Source organism: Microtus oregoni, unplaced genomic scaffold (assembly GCF_018167655.1).
Source record: "Microtus oregoni isolate MIOR12 unplaced genomic scaffold, Mior012 000016F_ref0000370, whole genome shotgun sequence".
NCBI classification, from domain to species: Eukaryota; Metazoa; Chordata; class Mammalia; order Rodentia; family Cricetidae; genus Microtus; species Microtus oregoni.
In genome coordinates this window covers 601,896-620,323 of record NW_024543075.1, presented here as the reverse complement: position 1 = coordinate 620,323, position 18,428 = coordinate 601,896, and the positions used below count along the sequence as shown (strand labels likewise).

The window sequence follows — 18,428 nt, the reverse complement described above, 5'->3', positions numbered from 1 at the left end:
AAAAGAGTGAGGGACTGAAGAAGTTAAGAGCGCTGGTTGTTCTTCCAAAGGTCCTGAGTTCAATTCCCAGCAACCACATGATGACTCACAACCATCTGTAATGAGATCTGGTGTCCTCTTCTGGCCTTTAGGCACACATGCAGGCAGTACACTGTATACAAAATAAATAAATAAGTCTCTCCCTCTCAAAAAAAAAAAGCATGTGAAAGCTGGGGATCAAGACGTCCCCTAGGATCAGGGACACTTAGCATTAAAAAAAAAAAAAGAGTGAAAAGGAAAGGTCTTCCCTCCACATCCTTCTGCAAGACAGACAAACAGACCAGGACGGAAGAGCAACTGATGGTGCCAGCTGGATTTAGAGTGGGGTCAGAGGAGGAGTCAGATCCCAGGCATAGGGGAGGTTCAACTCTTTTAGCCCCTGTGGTCAGAGAAAACCTTTTTGGGGGACCCTCTAAGCAGAGTCTTGGAGGAAGGAGAGAGAAGACCATGCAGGTATTTGAGGGACAGCATCTCAGCAGAGGTACAGTAAATGCAGAGGCCCATGGCAGGCCCGAGTCACACACCTGCAGAACAATGTGGAGTCCACTGTGAGCAGAGCGGAGGGGCAGAATGAACCGGGAAAGCCTGGAAGGCCCTAGGGCCACATAGGCTACCTTGGCTACCTCCTTGGCTACCTCTTCGCATCTTTTCACGCAGGGATGCTCTGTTGATGAGGCTTTCCCAGGCCTCACTATGAGTATTTGTTTCATGCTGGGGTCACGGCAAGCCCAGGGGGAGTCGGGTATTTTGGTGCTCAGGAAGAAGAGAGGAGCCACAGACCCAAAGGAGGACTCTCAAGGGGTGTAGCTATGGTGCCCCAAATGCTGGGACCCTACAATGGGGCTGATCTCGCTGGTGAGGGAAGCAGAGGGAGAAGGAATTGTTGCTTGGCTGAATGTGTCACCTGTGCGGCAGGTGACCATGTGCTGCCTGTCCTAGGCCTTTGGAAGACAGAGTTGAAGACAAGGGGCTATGTTTACAGACCGGAGGAGGGAGCCTACAGCCAAGAGTCTAGGCTAGGCATCTCCCGTTTCTGCCTCTGCCTGATGCTGCTGAATGGGCAAGAGGTCACGGGCATCCCAGCCTCACAGCCCTTTCCCTGTTTTCTGTCCTGGTGGCCCGCTCTGCTTCCCTCTCCCGCCTGTGTGTGTGTGTGTGTGTGTGTGTGTGTGTGTGTGCAGGAATAAAGGTCAGAAGTCAACTGCCTGTGCCCTCCCTCAGGTCCTCAGGTGTAGTCCTTATTTATTTATTTATTTACAATATCTCTGTTTGACTTGGCACTCCCCAAGTAGGCTAGGTTAGGCTGGCTGGCTTGTGAGCCCCAGGACCCTTTTCCTGTTTCCCCAGTGCTGGGATTACAAGCACACATCACCACACCCAGTTTTGTATTTTTTAAAAATGGGTTCTAGGGATTGAGCTTAAATCCCAGTGCTTAAAAGGTACCTACAATTAAACCATCTCCCCAGCCCCAGGTGCCATTTTTTGTTCTTGTTTTATTTTTGAGACTGGCTTGTAACCCAGGCTGGCCTCAAACTCAAGGGCCTCCTGCCTCAGTCTCCAAGCGCTGGGATCACAGGCAGGCATCCATTACCACGTCCAGATCCCTCGTCTTTGTCCACCCTGCATCTCCATAGCCTGTGCCCACGGCCCTGCCCCAGGATGCGACTCACTCATTTCCATGTACTCGGGCGTGAGGCCGGCGAAGGGTTCGAGGTTGAAGTCCACTTCATAGCGTTGTTTCCGCTTCACATACTCCTCGCGGTCAGAGGGGCTCTGCCTGCGCAGCTTCAGGTAGCGAATGAACTTTTTCATCTTCCTGCAGGGGGCGCTGTGTCAGCGGGCTGTACCCACCAGCATCTCTGAGTTACACTACCATGTCTGCTCTGAGCCTGAGCCACCGGTTAGTGTAGTGAAATAGGCATTATGGCATTACAGGCATCTTTTTGTTTTGTTTTTTTGTTTTGCTTTGAGCCAGGGTCTCACTATTAAGCCTGGCTGGCCTCAAATTTATTATGTAGACGAGGCTGGCTTCAAACTTACACAAATCCACCTTTCTCTTCTTCCCTGGTGTTGGGAACAAAGGCATGTGCCACCATGCTTGGTTATATGTCTGTTGGAAGGGGACTAATAGCTCTGCCCTTCTCCCAGAGGCAGCAAGGTTCTGCTGGTCTCCTAAGATGCTGAGAGGTAGGGAGTGTGAGAGGCCATCTATGGCCATGGGAGACCCTGAGAAGGACCCAGACGTGTGGGCTATCCCATGCCCCTGTAGCCTCTCCTTTGTTCACTAAGGGCCTGGCTCCAGGGAACCTGTACTTCTGAGGAGCAAGATGAAAGGGACTGGCCCCTAGCTGTCTACTCTGCCACTCAGGGGGGCCGGTACGAACTAAGGACTGTGTGGCATCCTGAGGGTGGGAGTCCATGTTGTCTACAATGGGGCAACTTTGGCTGCATGTTTCCTCCCCGCCCTCCTCACCTCCTGCCTTCTGATGTCTCCTTTCCCTGGAGGCTTATGCCTCACCGGTCACAGAGGCTATTTTGAGAGCCACCAGAGTCGCCCATCCCTCTACTCTGCCCCACCCCTACTCCAAGGCAGGTGCCACTCACGGGATGCCGATCTCGAAGAGATTGTTCTGGATCAGCTGCTTGCCCAGCATGATGATGCTCAGCTGGATACAGAGCTCCATGAGGCAGCCACCTGGAGCACACTGTGGGACAGAGGGCAAGTCAGATCTAGTCTGGCTCTGGGTCGGGGATGAGGCTAGCCCTCAACTTATGGGGCAACTCCTAGCCTCTTAAAAGTTAGGTTAAGGGCTAGGGAGATGCTGGGTGGGTAGGAGCACTTGCTTGGTACACATGGACGTCTGAGTTTGATTCCCAAGCCAAGCATGGTGGCATGTGTCTGTTATCTCAGCATCGTGGGGTGGGGGCAGAGGTAGGTGGACACCAAGATATCTCTGGCCAGCCATTCTAGTTGCAACAGCGAGCTTCCCACTCAGCGAGAGGCCCCGTCTCAAGGCATAGGGCAAAGTGGTAGAAGAGGTCAGTCTCAGGAGTCACTCATTCCTCAGGAGCCATCCAGCTTGGCTTTTAAAAGAATTACTTTTATTTTACTTTATGAGTATGAGTGTTTTGCCTACAAGTATGTCTGTGTACCATATATATGCCTGGTGCCCATGGAAGCCAAAGGAGGGCATTAGATGCCCCAGGAACAGAGTTACAGATGGTTATGAGCCACAGTGTAGGAACTAGGAATCCAACCTGGGTCCTCTGCAAGAGCAGCAAGCACCCTTAACCACTTAGCCATCCCTCCAGCCCCACACCTGGCCTTCCACACCAGACCCAGGTCCTCAAGCCCGCAGAGCAACTTCTTTACTGACTGACTATCTTTCCAGCCCTCGCCCCTTATTTTCTGATAAGCTGAGCTTTTTTATGGGCTGGAAATGTTGAACACTGACAGCCCCAAGTGTAAAGGAGCAAGCCAAATGTTTCCAGCACTGTGTCTAAGGTTAGAGAGGTGGGCACTGCCATGCTAGAGTTAAAGAGAAATGCAGCCAGGGTCTGTTTTTCCTTCTTAATTCACTCTAACCAGAGAGGGAAACAGCCAAAGGCTAACAAAACAAAATGGAGAGTAGCCCCAAGGAAGCTTTTTGAGTTATTTAAAAAGAGAGAGAAGTCAGAAAAGCTGCGTGTGGTGGCACTCGCCTTCAATTCCAGCACTCTGGAGGTAGAGGCAGACAGATCTCTGTGAGTTTGAGGATAGCCTGGTCTATAAAGCAAGTCCCAGGACAACCAGGGCTGCTGTTAACACAGAGAGACCCTGTCTCAACAAACAAACAAACAAACATGAGAGAGAGAGAGAGAGAAAGGGAGAGGCAGAAGGGGGAAGAGGGGGTTAAGTGAGGGCGCAAAAGAGGGAGCAAGGGGTGGATATGATCAAAGTATATTACATATATGTATGAACGTGTAACGAGACTCATTATGTGTAATTACTATGTACTGATAAAAACAGGGTAGGTGCAATGGCTCCATGAGTAAAGGTGCTTGTCACTGAACCTGAAGACCTGAGTTCAATCCCAGAGAACCAGGAGGTAGAAGGAGAGAACGGACCCCTGTGAGTTGTCCTCTGGCTTCTAACATGTGCTGCAGCATGTGTGTGTATACAAACACAACAAATAGGTAGATGTAGTAAAAATAAGATTTAAAAAGGAGGCTGGAGAGACGACTCAGCTATTAAGAGCGCTTAACTGCTCTTACAAAGGACCTGGGTTCCCAGTATCCATATCAGTTGGCTCACAACCAGCAACAATTCCAGGGTATCTGATGCCTTCTGGCCTCTGCGGGCACTCACACATATGTGATGTATATCGATTTAAGAAAGCACACATACATACACAAAAATAATTAATGAATAAATACATCTTTATAAAATTAAAAAACAAAAATTTGAACCAAAAAAAAAAGTATCAACAAACTTTAGGCATGACTTCCTCCCACTTTTTCCCCTCCCTTCGTGCCTTTCTCGAGACAGATTTTCACCACGTGGCTCTCAGCTGGGATGGTAGGTGTGGACCATTGTGTCCAACTAACTCTCTCCCCCAGGATCCCAGATGTATAAACCGAGACCAAGAACCAAGCACAGCATTCACCCTCTCTGCTTCCTGATCGTGCCTGTGATGCAAACTGCTTCAAGCCCCTGCTGCTTTGACGTCCCTGCCATGATGTACCCTTGCACTGTGAGCGGAAGGAACCCTCTCTCCCCTAAGCTGCTTTTGTCAGGGTGCCTTAATCACAGCAACAGGGAAAGAAACCAAGACGTTATAAATCTATGTGGACATGCGAAGATGCAGGAAAGTATTCCGGCTGGAGCGCAGAAGCGCGGAGGACAGGGAGCTAAGCAGAAGGTTGCTGGGAAAGGGAGACACATTACCTCCTCCATCCGGAAAGAGTGGAAGATGTACACATAGTCGCCCGGTCGTCCGACAAACCTGGGATGGTTGGGGTAGTGGTTAGGGAGGAGCCGGATTCAGCCCCCAGGAAGTGCCACCCAGAGGGCCTGTACTTCTGAAGTCAGAGCCACCAGGGATTTCCCACAGGCTCCTTCCTTCCCTGGCTGACTCTCAGTGCCCACGCCTATATGCTACCTTCACTCCCGTGGTGCCACCTGGCCTGTTGAGGGCACTATCAGAGGTTTCTGTCTTGGCTGTTGTCTGAGGTCTACTGGCAGAGGTCCTTACTGCCTGGGGTCTGTATTGCTAGGGACCCCCTCTGCTCTACCATCCCAGATGAAGCTAGCTCTCTCTAGAACATCAGGGCTGTGGAAGCTGTACTTCCTGTTTTCCCTGGGCTATGGGCGCCTCCCACCAACAGGAAGGATAAGGTAGGACAGAGCCTTTTACCAGAGTGGTGGAGGCAGCAGAACCAGGGTTGAGGGGTTCCTACCGGCCTTTGAAGAAGGCGACGTAAAAGATGGGAGTGTAGGAGTTCACGAACTTGAGCAGGAAGGCCTTAAAGGTTAGCCTGTCTTCGAAGCTCTTCTCTGTCTTCGGGACCTCTGAGGAAAGACATGGTAACCACTCACAGACAGCCCAGGTCAGGGGCAGTCAGCACCACTGAAGCCTGGTGGCCAGGCTGCTTGCTCCAAGGCTAGCCCTGCATAAGGGCCGTGCTGCCCACACCATCCTGCACTCAGTACTCACCGATCTTGGTGAGCCACCTGGCAATGCAGCCGTAAACCTCATCCAGGAGAATGATGACCACAAGGTTGATGATGACAGCCGTGGCTGTGACCGTAACCCGGATGTTGGACCGCACTGAGGGGGAGGAGTTCATGGCCAAGGCTGCAGCCGTGGAGATTCTGTAGATAATCACTCCTAATACGATGGCAAATGTCACTGCGATCTGCAGGGCAGGCGTGGACAAGCTTAGTGGGAATGGCAGGGGTGGTTTGGGGAAGGTGAAGAGCTCCCTTGAACCTGCCCATCTATTCCTAACCCCCAAATTTTCTGCGTCAGAACCAAAGCTGGAATTACTGGAGTCCCCACCAGATGCCAGGTGCTCTGTGGGAGTCAACCCACAGAACAAGCACAAAAGTGAGAGGATTCCAAGGACCAGAGAGGTTGTGTGGCTAGGTCAGGGGACCAAGCGCGGGGACTGGCCTTCACTAGTGGGTCCATTCAAGCCTAAAGCTTACCAGATCTATGTATTACTATCCCTTATTATCCCCCAAGTAGAGCCCAGGACACTGTAGCCACACCCCAGTGGTTGTCCTGGTGTCTGCTAGATCAGGCTGGCTACCGGGATGCTTTCCCAACCCCAGGAGATGGAGAGAGCAGACTTCCGTATTGTGTGCAGGGCTAAGCCAGGTGCCCTCACAGCCACTGTGGTCAGGCAGATGGTGGCATCCTGCAGGTCTGCTGGGGCATGGCCAGGGTCCCCTCCCCACTGCTTTCTTAGAACTACCTTCTAGCTCTTCCATGCCAGCAGGCCCTAAGGCTAGCCAAAGCCATCTCAACATTCCATGGAAGTCAGACTGGTGGTGCCTGAGAGATGGGTGGAAAGCTAGTGACAGCTTTGTTCCGCCTGCTACAGTCTGTCTGTCTGGGTTCCTTTTCCTTTTGGCGCAGATTCACGGGTAAGACCCAGTCTCTGCCCAGCCCAAGGGTGTGGACACCCCACCCTAGAGCTTGCTGGGCGAGGGTGGGCATGTCTGAGGCTCACAAAGCAGAGCCTAGCTGGGCTTCGGTCTCATGTATAGGTTTTGGCTGCTCTAGACAGGCTCTGGTCTCTGTGTCCTGGATGTAGGGCAGGTCTTGTCCTTGCTGGCATGATCCCCCAAGGCTCCTGGCATAGCCCCTGCTGCCCTATATTGCCCAGTCAGGGAACATGGCCTTTGGGGTCTCCTCAGAAGTCTTGCCCTGCACACTATGGGCCATAACCAGGCCTTTTCAGCCATCTGTTAGTGACTGAGCAGAGAAATACCCTGCCTGGGAAACCATCTGCAGCCCCCACTATGCCCTGTAAGCACAGGCATGGATACCACACCCTGGGCTGTGCCAGGGAGTGAGGGCTTTCCTTGGAACACCCCTCAAGCCTGCCAAAAGGCTCCTCCCAGCCATAAGGACGTCTTTTGTGCCAGCATGCAAGGCTAGGACGGCTCTGGCTCCGTGGTGACTCAGCAGAGGCAATCCTCCACCCTCCTCCACGGAAGCCACAAGCCCTGTGCCCTACGCCTCTGGCTGCCTGTGCACACTAATGTCTTCAGGACCAGAACTGGTGGGACATCACCATCTGTGGCCTGAATGGAACTCTGGGGTCAGGGACAAAGCTGCCTCTCCATTAGCCCGTGAGCCTGATGTGTGACACGATTCTCTTCTGGGAAAAGACAGCCGTCTGGTTTTTTTTGCGCACGTCTGTCTGCCCTGGCTCCACACACCTACCTGGGCTAGATCACCGTGAGTTCCTTATTAAGCCTTTCTGCTGGGCAGGTGGGCGGAAGAAAGGTTCTGACCAATGAGATACATTGGGGGAGGGTCTTTTGAGGACTCCCCCTTCACAGACAGGCAGCCTCTGCTGTCCTTCTAGTGCTCAACTTGCAACCTTCTGTTTTCCTTACAGGAATGTAGAACTGACCTTGGAACTGGGTTGCAACCAGAATAAGTGAGCTGAAAGAAGTCCAGAGAAGCCAGCACCTCTGGTCACACGCAGCCCTAGGCCACCCGCCCTTGTCCTAACCTTCCCTGGTCCTTTTGCTAGGAGCAGCTGGGCTCTGGGGCTGCTGGGGTCTCAGTTCCCCTTGCCTTTCACTGGCTGAGGGCTGGGGTGTCATTCTGTGGGTATGTCTCAGAACCTGAGGGAACATGTCACTCTCAAAATGAGGCTGAGAGTGTGTCTGGAGTCCCAGGTACTTGAGAGGCCAAGGTTCAGAAGGCTCAGGGACAGCCTGGGCAGCAAGACGTCATCAAACAACCCAAGCAAAGGAGGCTGAGCTGGTCTTCCTGTGAGTCCCAGCTTCACCAGGGAAAGGAAAGCAGACTGGGGATCCCCACTGTAGAGGCCGCCTCTTTCTGGATCCTCTAAGACAGTTGAGGTTCCCCCGCGGTGTGCAACAGTGTATGGGGTCGGGGTGGGTGAAGCTGAGGCCTATACTTTTTTTCTGTGAGGGGGGCACCATGCCCAGGAAACCCACCCTGGCTCAAGGCTATCTATCCATCTCATATGAAACATATGAAATCTTGGGGCAAATGAAGAAATGAGACTCCTAACTTTGTCCCTACTGGCTGGCATTCCAAGGAACAGCCTCTGAACCAGTTTCCTTGCTAGCAGTGGAGTGGAGTCGGGCCTGGCTAGCTGCGAAGATTGACTGGGTCATTCAGTGAGTGACCCAGGGAAGCCCCGAGGCAGGTGATTGATGGAACTCTGGGGCTGAAAGGCTAGGCAGCTCTGCCAGGATCTCATCAGAACCTCCCAGGCTAGACAAAAGGTGACTGACTACAAGCGGCCCCGGACACCTGAAGGTTGAGAAAGGTACAGGTGGTTTGAGGGAGAGGCCTGGTGACATCAATGGGGATGGGAGTCCCCTGGGAGCCATCGGCATTTGCCGGGTCATCTGAATCAGCTCAGAGCCACTTGTCCTGTTCTTCCTCTTTAAATTCTTTTCTTAGATTGTGTTTTGAGACACAGTCTCACTATGTAGCCCAGGCTGGCCTTGAACTTGTAGCAATCCTCCTGTTTCAGCCTCTTGAGTTCTGGGATTATAAGAGTGTGCTGCTGTGCCTGACCATCTGGTGAAATTTCTTTACTGGTTTCCCTAAAATTGTCAGAGGAGATCCCAGTGGGCGCCACCCCACACTTAGTGAAGGCTGTGTGTCCCCAGAGTCAGATCACATACCCCAGGACCACCACAAACCCAGCCTGTTCCATCTCTGGGATAGAAGAGGGAGTTCCCCCCCCCCCCCCGCCTCTATTCCAGGAGTCAGGGCCACTGTGTCTCAAGATGAGTGCAGGGCACCTCTGATTCCCAGCCCCTCCAACCTTCTAGAACTTACCATGAAGATGATGGAGACAAGGTTGGTGAAATAGGCTGGGAAGCGATCCCTCCAGGTCAGCTTTACCTTGTCTGTCTGCAACATGAAACCATCTGGTCACTTACTGGGAACCATCCCAGTGGGTGGACAGCAGTACACACAGAAACTCAGAGAAACCCCCAGAAGATGCTGAGCAAACATGATAGTCTAGTGAAAGGGGAAGCACGTAGGGCCTAGTGCCCCTTGAACAGGGTCACAAAGTGACAGAGAAGGTAGTGGCCTTGGGGGCTAGGCCTCCTCTGTGCATGGGCATGGCATTGCCCACTGCTCCCTAAGAACTGTATGACCTGAGAGGGAGCTGCCCACGACTGAGACTCTTCTTTCCTGCAGTTTTCTGTCTAGGGCTACAGGCCGTTGGGTTGTTTGCAACCGAGACTGTAATAGCTATTTCCCCTCTTCCCAAGCAGGTGGAACAAGTGCCTGAGCAGACACTTGCTGGGACAAGTGCCTAGCGCTGCTCAGAGCGCCATCAGGCCATGGTGACCTAGGGCCACATCGCTCGGAGAGGCTCTCCTGGGCCCTGAGCTGGCTGGCCTGGAGGGCCTTGGGGAGCTAGGCTGGGCAGTTTCAAGCGTGTTGGGGAGGGACTTTCAAAGACAAAAACACACACTGGAGCCCAGCATGCTGGCACGGATGTCACTCGGGAGGTCACTCATTCCAGCGGTGTCTGCATGCACACTCACGAGAAAACAAGAAGCAGTCGTGGACACCCATGACAGGCATGTCTCCAGAGCCCACACGAAGCTGCATCTGCTCCCTGTGGATCCCTGATGGCCATGCAGTGACATTGCAACACATGGCAAACTGCGGGTGGAAGGCGAGGATGGGACACACATGGGAATGTTCCAAGAACACACCACAGAGGTGGCCAGGGATAGACACAGTGACCAAGAAGGCCTGCAAATGGTGTCAAGGCTCAAGATGCCCCAAAATAGAGAAGTACCAATTTCACCCCTGCCATGGCTGTCCTAACCCTCTGCTTCCATTTGTTGGTCGGTTCTTCTGGACCATTCCGGCGCTTCTGAGGGTGGGTGGGGAAAGAGAGCACTGGATGGTGGAACTGGATGGAGTACTGCTGATATTGGATGGGGATGTGGGTCTAGGCAATGGCTCACCCTTCCTGTGAACACTATTTTAAACAACTCAATACACAACGGAGACTCAATTCAAGGTCAGGGCAAGGGGAACTAGAAGTTTCTAGAATAAAGAACCCAGAGAATAGTCCCCATAGGCTCCCTCAGCATCATATCAAGCTGTGACTTCCATGGTTTAGAGCACAGGAAACATGGATCTGTCCCCACCACCATCCGGGGACGACAAGAAAAAAGGACACACAGGCTGACATGCCAATCGGTAGTGGATCTGTTTCAATAAACTAATTTCATGGGGCTGGGACTGTAGCTGGACCCCCAGCTCCACATAAACACGCTGTGGTATCATACACCTGCAATCCCAGCACTCTGGAGATGGAGGCAAGGGGATTAAAAATTCAAGGTCATCCTCAATTACATAGCTAGTCGGAGGTCAGCCTGAACTACGTAGACCTTGTCTTAAAAACAAAACTGTGGGTCAGTAAGAAGGCTCAGTCAGTAAAAGTGCTTATGACCAGGCCAGATGGCCTGATTTCAATACCTCAGTTCCCACACTGTGGAAGGAGAGAACAGACTCCTTAAAGTTGTCTTCTGATATCCTTCACACATGTGCTGTGTCATACACATACAAATGTAAGATATAAAAAAGAACAAAACCACATGAAGTAATTTTGTTCCATAGTGGGGGGGAATCAATGCAAAGCAGCCACTGGGAGCCACGGGAGACAGGAGAGAGAATGTGGCCATACGAAGCCCACAGGCTCAGGGCCACCGTCCTCCCAGGAGCCTGCAAAAAACAAACAAAACAAAAGCAAACAAACAAAGAAAAAAACCAACCCTCCCAACATCTTTGTGGCTGGCTCTCTCATGAGCCAAGAGTGGGGCTGAAACTGAGTCTGTGTGAGGCAGCTGCTGTTCTGTGAGTCGCCTGCTGTGATGAGTGTGGTGTGGCGTGTGGCTGCTGCAAATCTCTGCTGTTTTATGAATGAGTGAGACACTTCTCTGTATTCATTCCAATCTAAGATGTGTGGCCAGAGAGCCACTGTCCCACAGTTCTGGGAGACTGAGGCTGACTTCTGAGGTTTCTCCACCTAGGCTTAGATCTGGGGAGGTGCCCTGGAGAAACGATGGAGGCTTGTAGGGTCTTACTCAGGGGCCAGCAGGCTGTGTAGAGACAGAACTGCTCGGCTGATCTGGTAATTCAGACAGATGGCTTCTGGCTGGTATTTCCAACCCATGAGCTGCATGTGGCCTACCACGGCTATGGATGTGGCCCAACATAAAATTGTAAACTTTAAAAGCTATGATTTTCCTTTTTGCTATTCTGTTTGTAATTTGATTGTAAGGTTGTCTCAGCTATGTAAATGACAATGTTGTGTCTTGGTGTCAGAACACTGGACACGCCTGCTTGCTTATATAATTTCTTTCTTTTTGAGGCATGGCTTCAGTGTGTAGCTCTGGCTGTTCTAGAACTCACTGCGTAGACCAGGCTGGCAAAGACCTGCTTGCCTCTGCCTCCTGAGCACTGGAATTAAAGGTGTGTACCACCACACCTGGCTGTGATTACTTTTTGCACCCTTGAGTCCTGCTCAGTTCCTTTGGGATGTTCTGGGAGAGCCTTTGTGGCTGTGGGATCTTGCAGCCTCTGCTGTGACCAGAGGCTCCATGTAATTGTGACAGTCATAACCCTCAGGGTACTTGGTACCATGAGCTCACTGTCCCAGGACACAATGACAAGGTAAGAGCCCAGGGTTTGTCCTAGTGACTCCAGAGGCCAAGGATACAAAGACGTCAGGAAAGTCGTGAGCCTGGAAGAGTATCTTCTAACTGCCTAGTACTGTCCAGTACCAATATGATCTTCTCCTACCTCAGCGAGGAGCCAGCAGCCTGGAGTTCCTGGCCTATCCCACGTTACGTGAAAATCAGAGGTGTGTAAGAATGTACATTACACGTACAGAGGAGGTGTGCAAGAATGCACACCACATGTACAAGCTGCCAATCAGAACAAGAGACTTGGGGACAGTTTATTATAAAAGACAGTGGCCTGAAGCCCATCACAACACCCACATCTTCTCCCTATCCTTGTCCTAGCGAAAGGAGACAGTCAGGGACCTGGGTCTACAAACGGACCCGATTCATTGTTCAACACAGAACACAGGTTTCACAGGGTGGGGTAGCAACTGAGGTTCCAGTGTGACATGTTTGCTGAAGTTGAGGTCACTTTTGGGATACAGGGGACAGTCTAGAGCAGGGTTAGGCTAGTTCTGGCCCTTTGGTCCAATCTGCCCTCTGACATGTTCTTGTAAATAAAGTTTATAAGAACACAGACTTTCTCATTCACCTTCTGTCCACAGCCCTACTCACGCCACAGTGGCAGAGCTGAGGAGCTGTGGTGCAGGCTTACACAGCATAAAGTGTTTACTATCTGAGCCGAGCCCTGGTCTGTAGAGAGCACACAGTATCTGCTGATACCTGTCTACACCTGGGAACACATAGCTTTTTTCTGACTCCTGGTCATAGCTGGTAAGTGTTCAATATTTATTGAATCCTGACTGTACCTGATGAACCCTGCTCACACCTCAGACACACACCTAGTCATACCCAGACACAGTATTTACTGACCCATGGTCATACCTCAGACACAGTGTTTGCTGACTCCTGGTTACACTTCAGACACAGTATTTGCTGCCTCCTGTTCATACCTCAGACACACGTTTGCTGACCCCTGTCCACAGCTTAGACAAACATTTGCTGATCCATGTTCACAACTCAGACACAAAGTATTTGCTGGCCCCTGTTCATACCTCAGACACACAACATTTGCTGATCCATGAACACACCTCAGATATACAACGTTTGCTGGCCCCTGTTCACAACTCAGACACACAGTATTTGCTGACCCCTGTTCACACCTCAGACACATAGTGTTTGCTGACCCCTGGCCACACCTCAGATTCGCAGCATATCACTGTGGGAAGTTAGTAATAGAACCTGTACCTCTTTGTTTCTGGATTCTTTTCTCAGTGACTTCTCTAAGACTCTGGCTTCGTACTCAGCTCTAGGATGATCCTGAGGAAGACAGCAAGTCAAGAGAGGAAGGGTTAGTGTTGAGACCACCTTCTTCCATGTGAGTCCATGTATTTGCCTCAGAGACCCTGGGGACCAGTTCACAGCGGTCTGTCACATTTCCAACATCAAACTCCCTATACTTGACCTGCATCTGGGCCCAGGACTCCCCCCTCTCTTAGGAACCCCAGCTCAATGGAATGGCCAGAGGGTCTGGCTTCTGTGTCCTGCAGGAGGTCTTGGCTGTGCTAGGCTTCAATGAACACCCAGCTGTGAACTGACCCTCTGGAACTTTCTGTGGAGTAGCCACGGGGGTCAAAAGAGACGCAGCAAGAGGCAGCAAGCACAGGCAGGCTGGAAGTACCAGGCCTCGGGGAGCCCAGCGCAAGTCAGCAGAAGGAGCTGGAAGGAAAGATCAGGTTAGGTGAGACGGGGAGAAAGCAGAGCCCAGGTGAGAGCCACGAGGAGACGTCTGGTGGAAAGACAGGAGCACGTGTGCCAAGGTCCCTCTCCCCAGAGACAGGCTAGAGGAAGGCAGAGTAACCAAAAAAAAAAAAAAAAAAAAAAAAAAAAAAAAATTCCAAACCTTGACAGCTTCCTGTGGGGAACCGGGAATAAAGACAAAAACAGAAAGAGCCATTACTGATCTTGTTTATTCACAGAGCCAGAAGGATGACAGCGTTCAGCAGAACAGGGGTCTGGATGTTTGCTGCTCCCAGACCCCAGTTTTGCAAGCTCCCCACAATTCTCAGGTTCAATGGAGATGCACACAGGATGGTGAACTGGATCCCTCCCACTTCCATTCATCCTGGGGTTCAGACAGTGGGTAGGGGGTAGGATGGTGGAGGCAATCTCTACCTGAGGCCACTCGTTCCCCCAAGACTGCAGTCGGCCACAGGGCATCTGTGGCTTACTTTGGGGAACTCACTTGGGTTCAGTGGGGTTGTGTGCCCAGTGACCTAAGGGATATCTCTTAGAAATCAGGCCCTAGGGATCTTGGAGCCAAGAGATCAAGGTGGAAAGTGGTGAGTCACTCCCTCTGCTTTCAGGACACCTTGGGAGGGTTTTCTAAGCCACCATGACAGTAAGACCTAGCTGGTGTTTCTTCTATTAGAATTGTCAACATGGAAACGGAACCAATGAGAGGGCCCACTGAGGCCAGGGCTCCTGACTTGTACACTGAGTGCCAGTCGCTTGTGAAATGAGCTCACCGTGGAAGAGGGCAGACCCTGTTACACAGGTGGGTGGCAGGCGAGGCCCAGCTATAGCTAGAGTAACTCTCTGGAAAGCTGTCTGTGCCCCGGGTGTAGCTATGACTCAGCAGAGACCTCCACAGTCTGGGCAAGTGAGGCTTGCTCCTCAGTGTCTACGGGGCAGGACATGGCACTGGGCAAAGAGATGTTAACCAATACGCCCCAGGTTACACAGCAATGCTGGTGTCGGGTCAGTTGAAATTGGGGATTATAGTCCCAAATGCCTGGCTTACAACCGTGACCTAACTGCCCAGCTGCTATGACACGGAGAGGAACTATGGCAGGCTGTCTGGAAGGTGTATGTGGCCAAAAGTGACCTACAGATTGGGGTCAGGAGTGGGTGAGCTATGAGAGTTTTTTAAGGGCACAGAGCTGGGCTCGGTAGCAGCACTTGTCTAGTGTGACAAAGCCCTGGGTTCAAGTTCCAGTGTGCGTGCGGGAGGGGAGGGAGGGAGAGAGAAAGAGAGAGAGAGAGAGAGATTTGAAAAGGCGCCTCACTTATAAAAAGTAAGTATGGGAGAGGCACTGGCGATGGAGCTGAGACGGAGTGTTTCCGAGCCTGCATAAGGCCATGGGTTAGATCCCTAGTATTGAATAGACCAGATGTGGCAGAGCATACCAGTCTGTAGCACCAGCACTCCAGAGGGCAGAGCCTGGAGGGTCAGGAGCTCAAGGTCATCCTTGACACGCAACAAGTTGGAGGCCAGCCTGAGCTATGTGCGACCATTTCATAGAGGTGGGTAGGGGAGAGAGAAAGAAAAGAAAGACAAAAGAATAGACGAGGAAGAGAAGTAGCCATTTGGTGTGTCTCAGCTCTGCAACCCAGCTCTCGGGAGGCAAGGTCCTGAAGACTGTACTGTAGAAAGTGTGAGGCCATCCTGGGCTACAGACTGAGATGGCATGTTGCACCAGGCCATGGCACTGCCTCAGCAGGGCAGGGAACAGCCTCTCTGGTCTTTTTGGGGGTTGGGGGCAGTACCCCTTAATCACCCTAACAGGGAATTCCTGCTGAGATGGCAGTCAGGGGAAACTCACTCTCCCTGACTCCAGGGCTAGCTAGCACTGTGCGCACCCTCTTTGGAACCCAGCCACATTTGCAGTGAGCCTGGTAAAGATCTGCTGGGCTTCTCAAACTCCCCTGACTGCAAGCTGGGGGATGGTTTGGACGGGACACAGAGAGGAAGGCAGCCTGTGGACAGCAGTGATTTCCTGGCCACACCCCACAGCCCCAGATGTGATGAGGTCAGTGTGGGGAACCCTGGCCAGCACCCGAGCCCACACTGGTGGGTGTTGTGTCTTTGAAAGCATGGAGACAGAAAACACTGGCAGATGGAAAACAGTTGCCCTGGCAACCAAGGAATACCAGGGTGATGAGTGGAGGAGCCACAGGAGCCGCGCCTGGGACCAAGGGCCAGTCAGGACCTGGGGCCTTCACGTGAGCCAGAGGAGGTGGCAGATGGGGCCTTGGGGAGGGCAGGCACAGCCACTCACCTCCTCCTCCTCGAAACCTGTCAGGTCCCAGCGGTAGTTGAGTCTCATCTGCTTCCGTTTCCAGTGCTCCATGAAGGTGGCAGCTGTGGGATGGTGGGAAGCAGTCAGGGCCACTGAGCACCCTGGACAACACAGTGACCAACGATACACAAGCTAATGGGTTCAACCCTCTCATTGACCCTGCTTGACCACTGCTTTCCCACTCTGCAGATGAGGAAACTGAGGCAGGTGCAAATTCTGGCCAAGGTCACTCAGTCAGGCAGAGTGACCCACTCAGTGGGCTGGGTCTAGGTCTCTGGTAATCTTGCTCATTGTTTTTGGAAACCCTAGGGCACGAGTATAGGTTTTGGAGGGAGGGTTAGCTAGGCATTCACACTAGCATCTAGCCCTGTAGGCATCCCCTGTGTCTGTCCACTGAGTGTGCCACTAGCCACTGTGTCCCGTGCTATTTATTATTTAGAGACAGGTCTCACATACCTGAGGCTAGCATTGAACTTGCTGGGTGGCCGTGGTGGTTCATTTACCTGCCATCTTGCCACAATCGAGAATCACTTAAGAAAAGTCTCAGGCCGGCAACTGTAGATATGATCGATCTGTGGGATGTCTGCAGGGGGTGTCGTGACTGTCAAAGGGCACCCTGAGGGTGGGTGACACCATTTCATGGGCTGGGCCTTAAACTAGGTAGCTGAAAGCAAGCCTCAGGTCTGCATTCACCCTGGCTGTAGTCATTCTCTCGGCCCCTGACCGTGTGAGACTTGTGACTGCTGTCCCCCGCTCCCACCTCTGTGATGGACGGTAACCTGGAGCTCTGGGACAAATGGACCCCTTTCTCCCTAAATTGCTTATGTCAGGGTTTTGTTTTTGTTTCTCAAGACAGGGTTTCTCCGTGTAACAGCCTTGGCTGTCCTGGAACTCACTCTGTAGACCAGGCTGGCCTGAGTGCTGGGATTAAAGGCATGTGCGGCCTCTGCCTGGCTATGTCAGGGTATTTATTGCAGCAACAGATAGAAAATTAGAGCAGTAGCCAAGCTGGCCTTGAACTGATTTTCCTGCCTCTACTTCCAGAGTGCACAGGTGTGGACCACTACATATAAATCTGTGTTATTTCCACACAGACTGAATGTTCAAATGCCACTTTTTTTTTTTTTTTGGTTTTTCGAGACAGGGTTTCTCTGTGGCTTTGGAGCCTGTCCTGGAACTAGCTCTAACTAGTTCTTGTAGACCAGGCTTGTCTCGAACTCACAGAGATCCGCCTGCCTCTGCCTCCCGAGTGCTGGGATTAAAGGTGTGCGCCACCACCGCCCGGCTCTCAAATGCCACCTTCTTCAGGAAAAGCTGATGACACCCCCACCCCCAAACACCCACATACACATCCAGGCTCAGAAAACACCAGCCAAGGGCTGGAGAGATGATTCAGTGGTTAAGAACACTGGCTGCTTTCACAGATAACCCAACCCACATGGTGGTCACAACCACCAGTAACTTCAGTTCCAGGAGATCTGATGACCTCTTCTGACCTATTAAAGTAACTGCACCCATGTGGTACACATACATACACTCCTGCGTACACACATACATATAAAATAAATAAATAGTTAGCCTGGAGGTGGTGGTGCCCACTGTTAATCTCAGCACCTGGGAGGCAGAGATGGGCGGATCTCTGAGTTTGAGGCCAGCCTGGTCTACAGAGTGAGTTCCAAAGGATAGGCTCCAAAGTTAGAGAGAAACCCTATCTGGAAAAATAAAAAACAAACCAACAAATAAATAAATAAATAAATTTTAAAAGAAAACACATCAGGGGACCCCTCAGAGGAGGCTGTGCTGCAGATATGGCTGGAGCATCTCCCAGGACTCAGTGCTGAAATCTAATCACCACAGTGAGCTTTGAAGACAAAGGAACCTAATCCCACTGTGCTGCTGCTCAGGGGCGGGGCCTTCGGGAGGCGATAGTTCATATAGGTATGTGGGATGATGAAGCCCACTGAACAAGCCCCTGTGGCTCTGTAGAAAGAGGGAAGACATTGTTTCCTGTCTCTTGCCAAGTGAGGCCCTGCATTGCCCTATGACGCTGCCAGCAACAAGGCTATCCCCAGAGATGGGCTCTTAACCTTTAACCTCCAGCATCATGAATGAAAACAAATCTCTTTGCTTTATGAAGTTACCTACCTCAGATATTACATTGTTGTATGAAATCAAACTATACTGGATGAACCCCAAACTTCATCTGTGCTGTTCCTGCCACCTTCCAGGACAATCCCTGTCCATGCATGTGACCTTTCTAGGTATGTGGGGGCAGGAACAGGGCCTAGTTGCTCTGTCCACAGTACTCGGCAGGGACCTGACCCAGAGAGGCTCTCCTGTGTGGACCGGCAGTTTTATAAACACACAGCTTGTAAAGGCAAGTT

At 51.7% G+C, this 18,428-nt stretch overlaps 1 protein-coding gene across 4 annotated transcripts in view; it reads right to left on the bottom strand.

Moving 5' to 3' along the window:
* The window catches only part of Ano1 (anoctamin 1), a 151,954-nt gene that overhangs the window by 19,824 nt on the left and 113,702 nt on the right, over positions 1 to 18,428 (bottom strand). For 2 of the 4 annotated variants that reach the window (XM_041666612.1, XM_041666614.1), the window contains 9 exons: positions 16,024 to 16,106; positions 13,866 to 13,877; positions 13,211 to 13,282; positions 9,084 to 9,158; positions 5,736 to 5,937; positions 5,479 to 5,590; positions 4,967 to 5,024; positions 2,644 to 2,744; positions 1,710 to 1,855 (listed from right to left, as the gene is read on the bottom strand). In XM_041666612.1, coding sequence (XP_041522546.1) covers positions 1,710 to 1,855; positions 2,644 to 2,744; positions 4,967 to 5,024; positions 5,479 to 5,590; positions 5,736 to 5,937; positions 9,084 to 9,158; positions 13,211 to 13,282; positions 13,866 to 13,877; positions 16,024 to 16,106 — 861 coding nt within the window. The remainder of the gene's footprint in view (positions 1 to 1,709; positions 1,856 to 2,643; positions 2,745 to 4,966; positions 5,025 to 5,478; positions 5,591 to 5,735; positions 5,938 to 9,083; positions 9,159 to 13,210; positions 13,283 to 13,865; positions 13,878 to 16,023; positions 16,107 to 18,428) is intronic. The other 2 variants (XM_041666615.1, XM_041666613.1) reach the window with 1 other exon arrangement.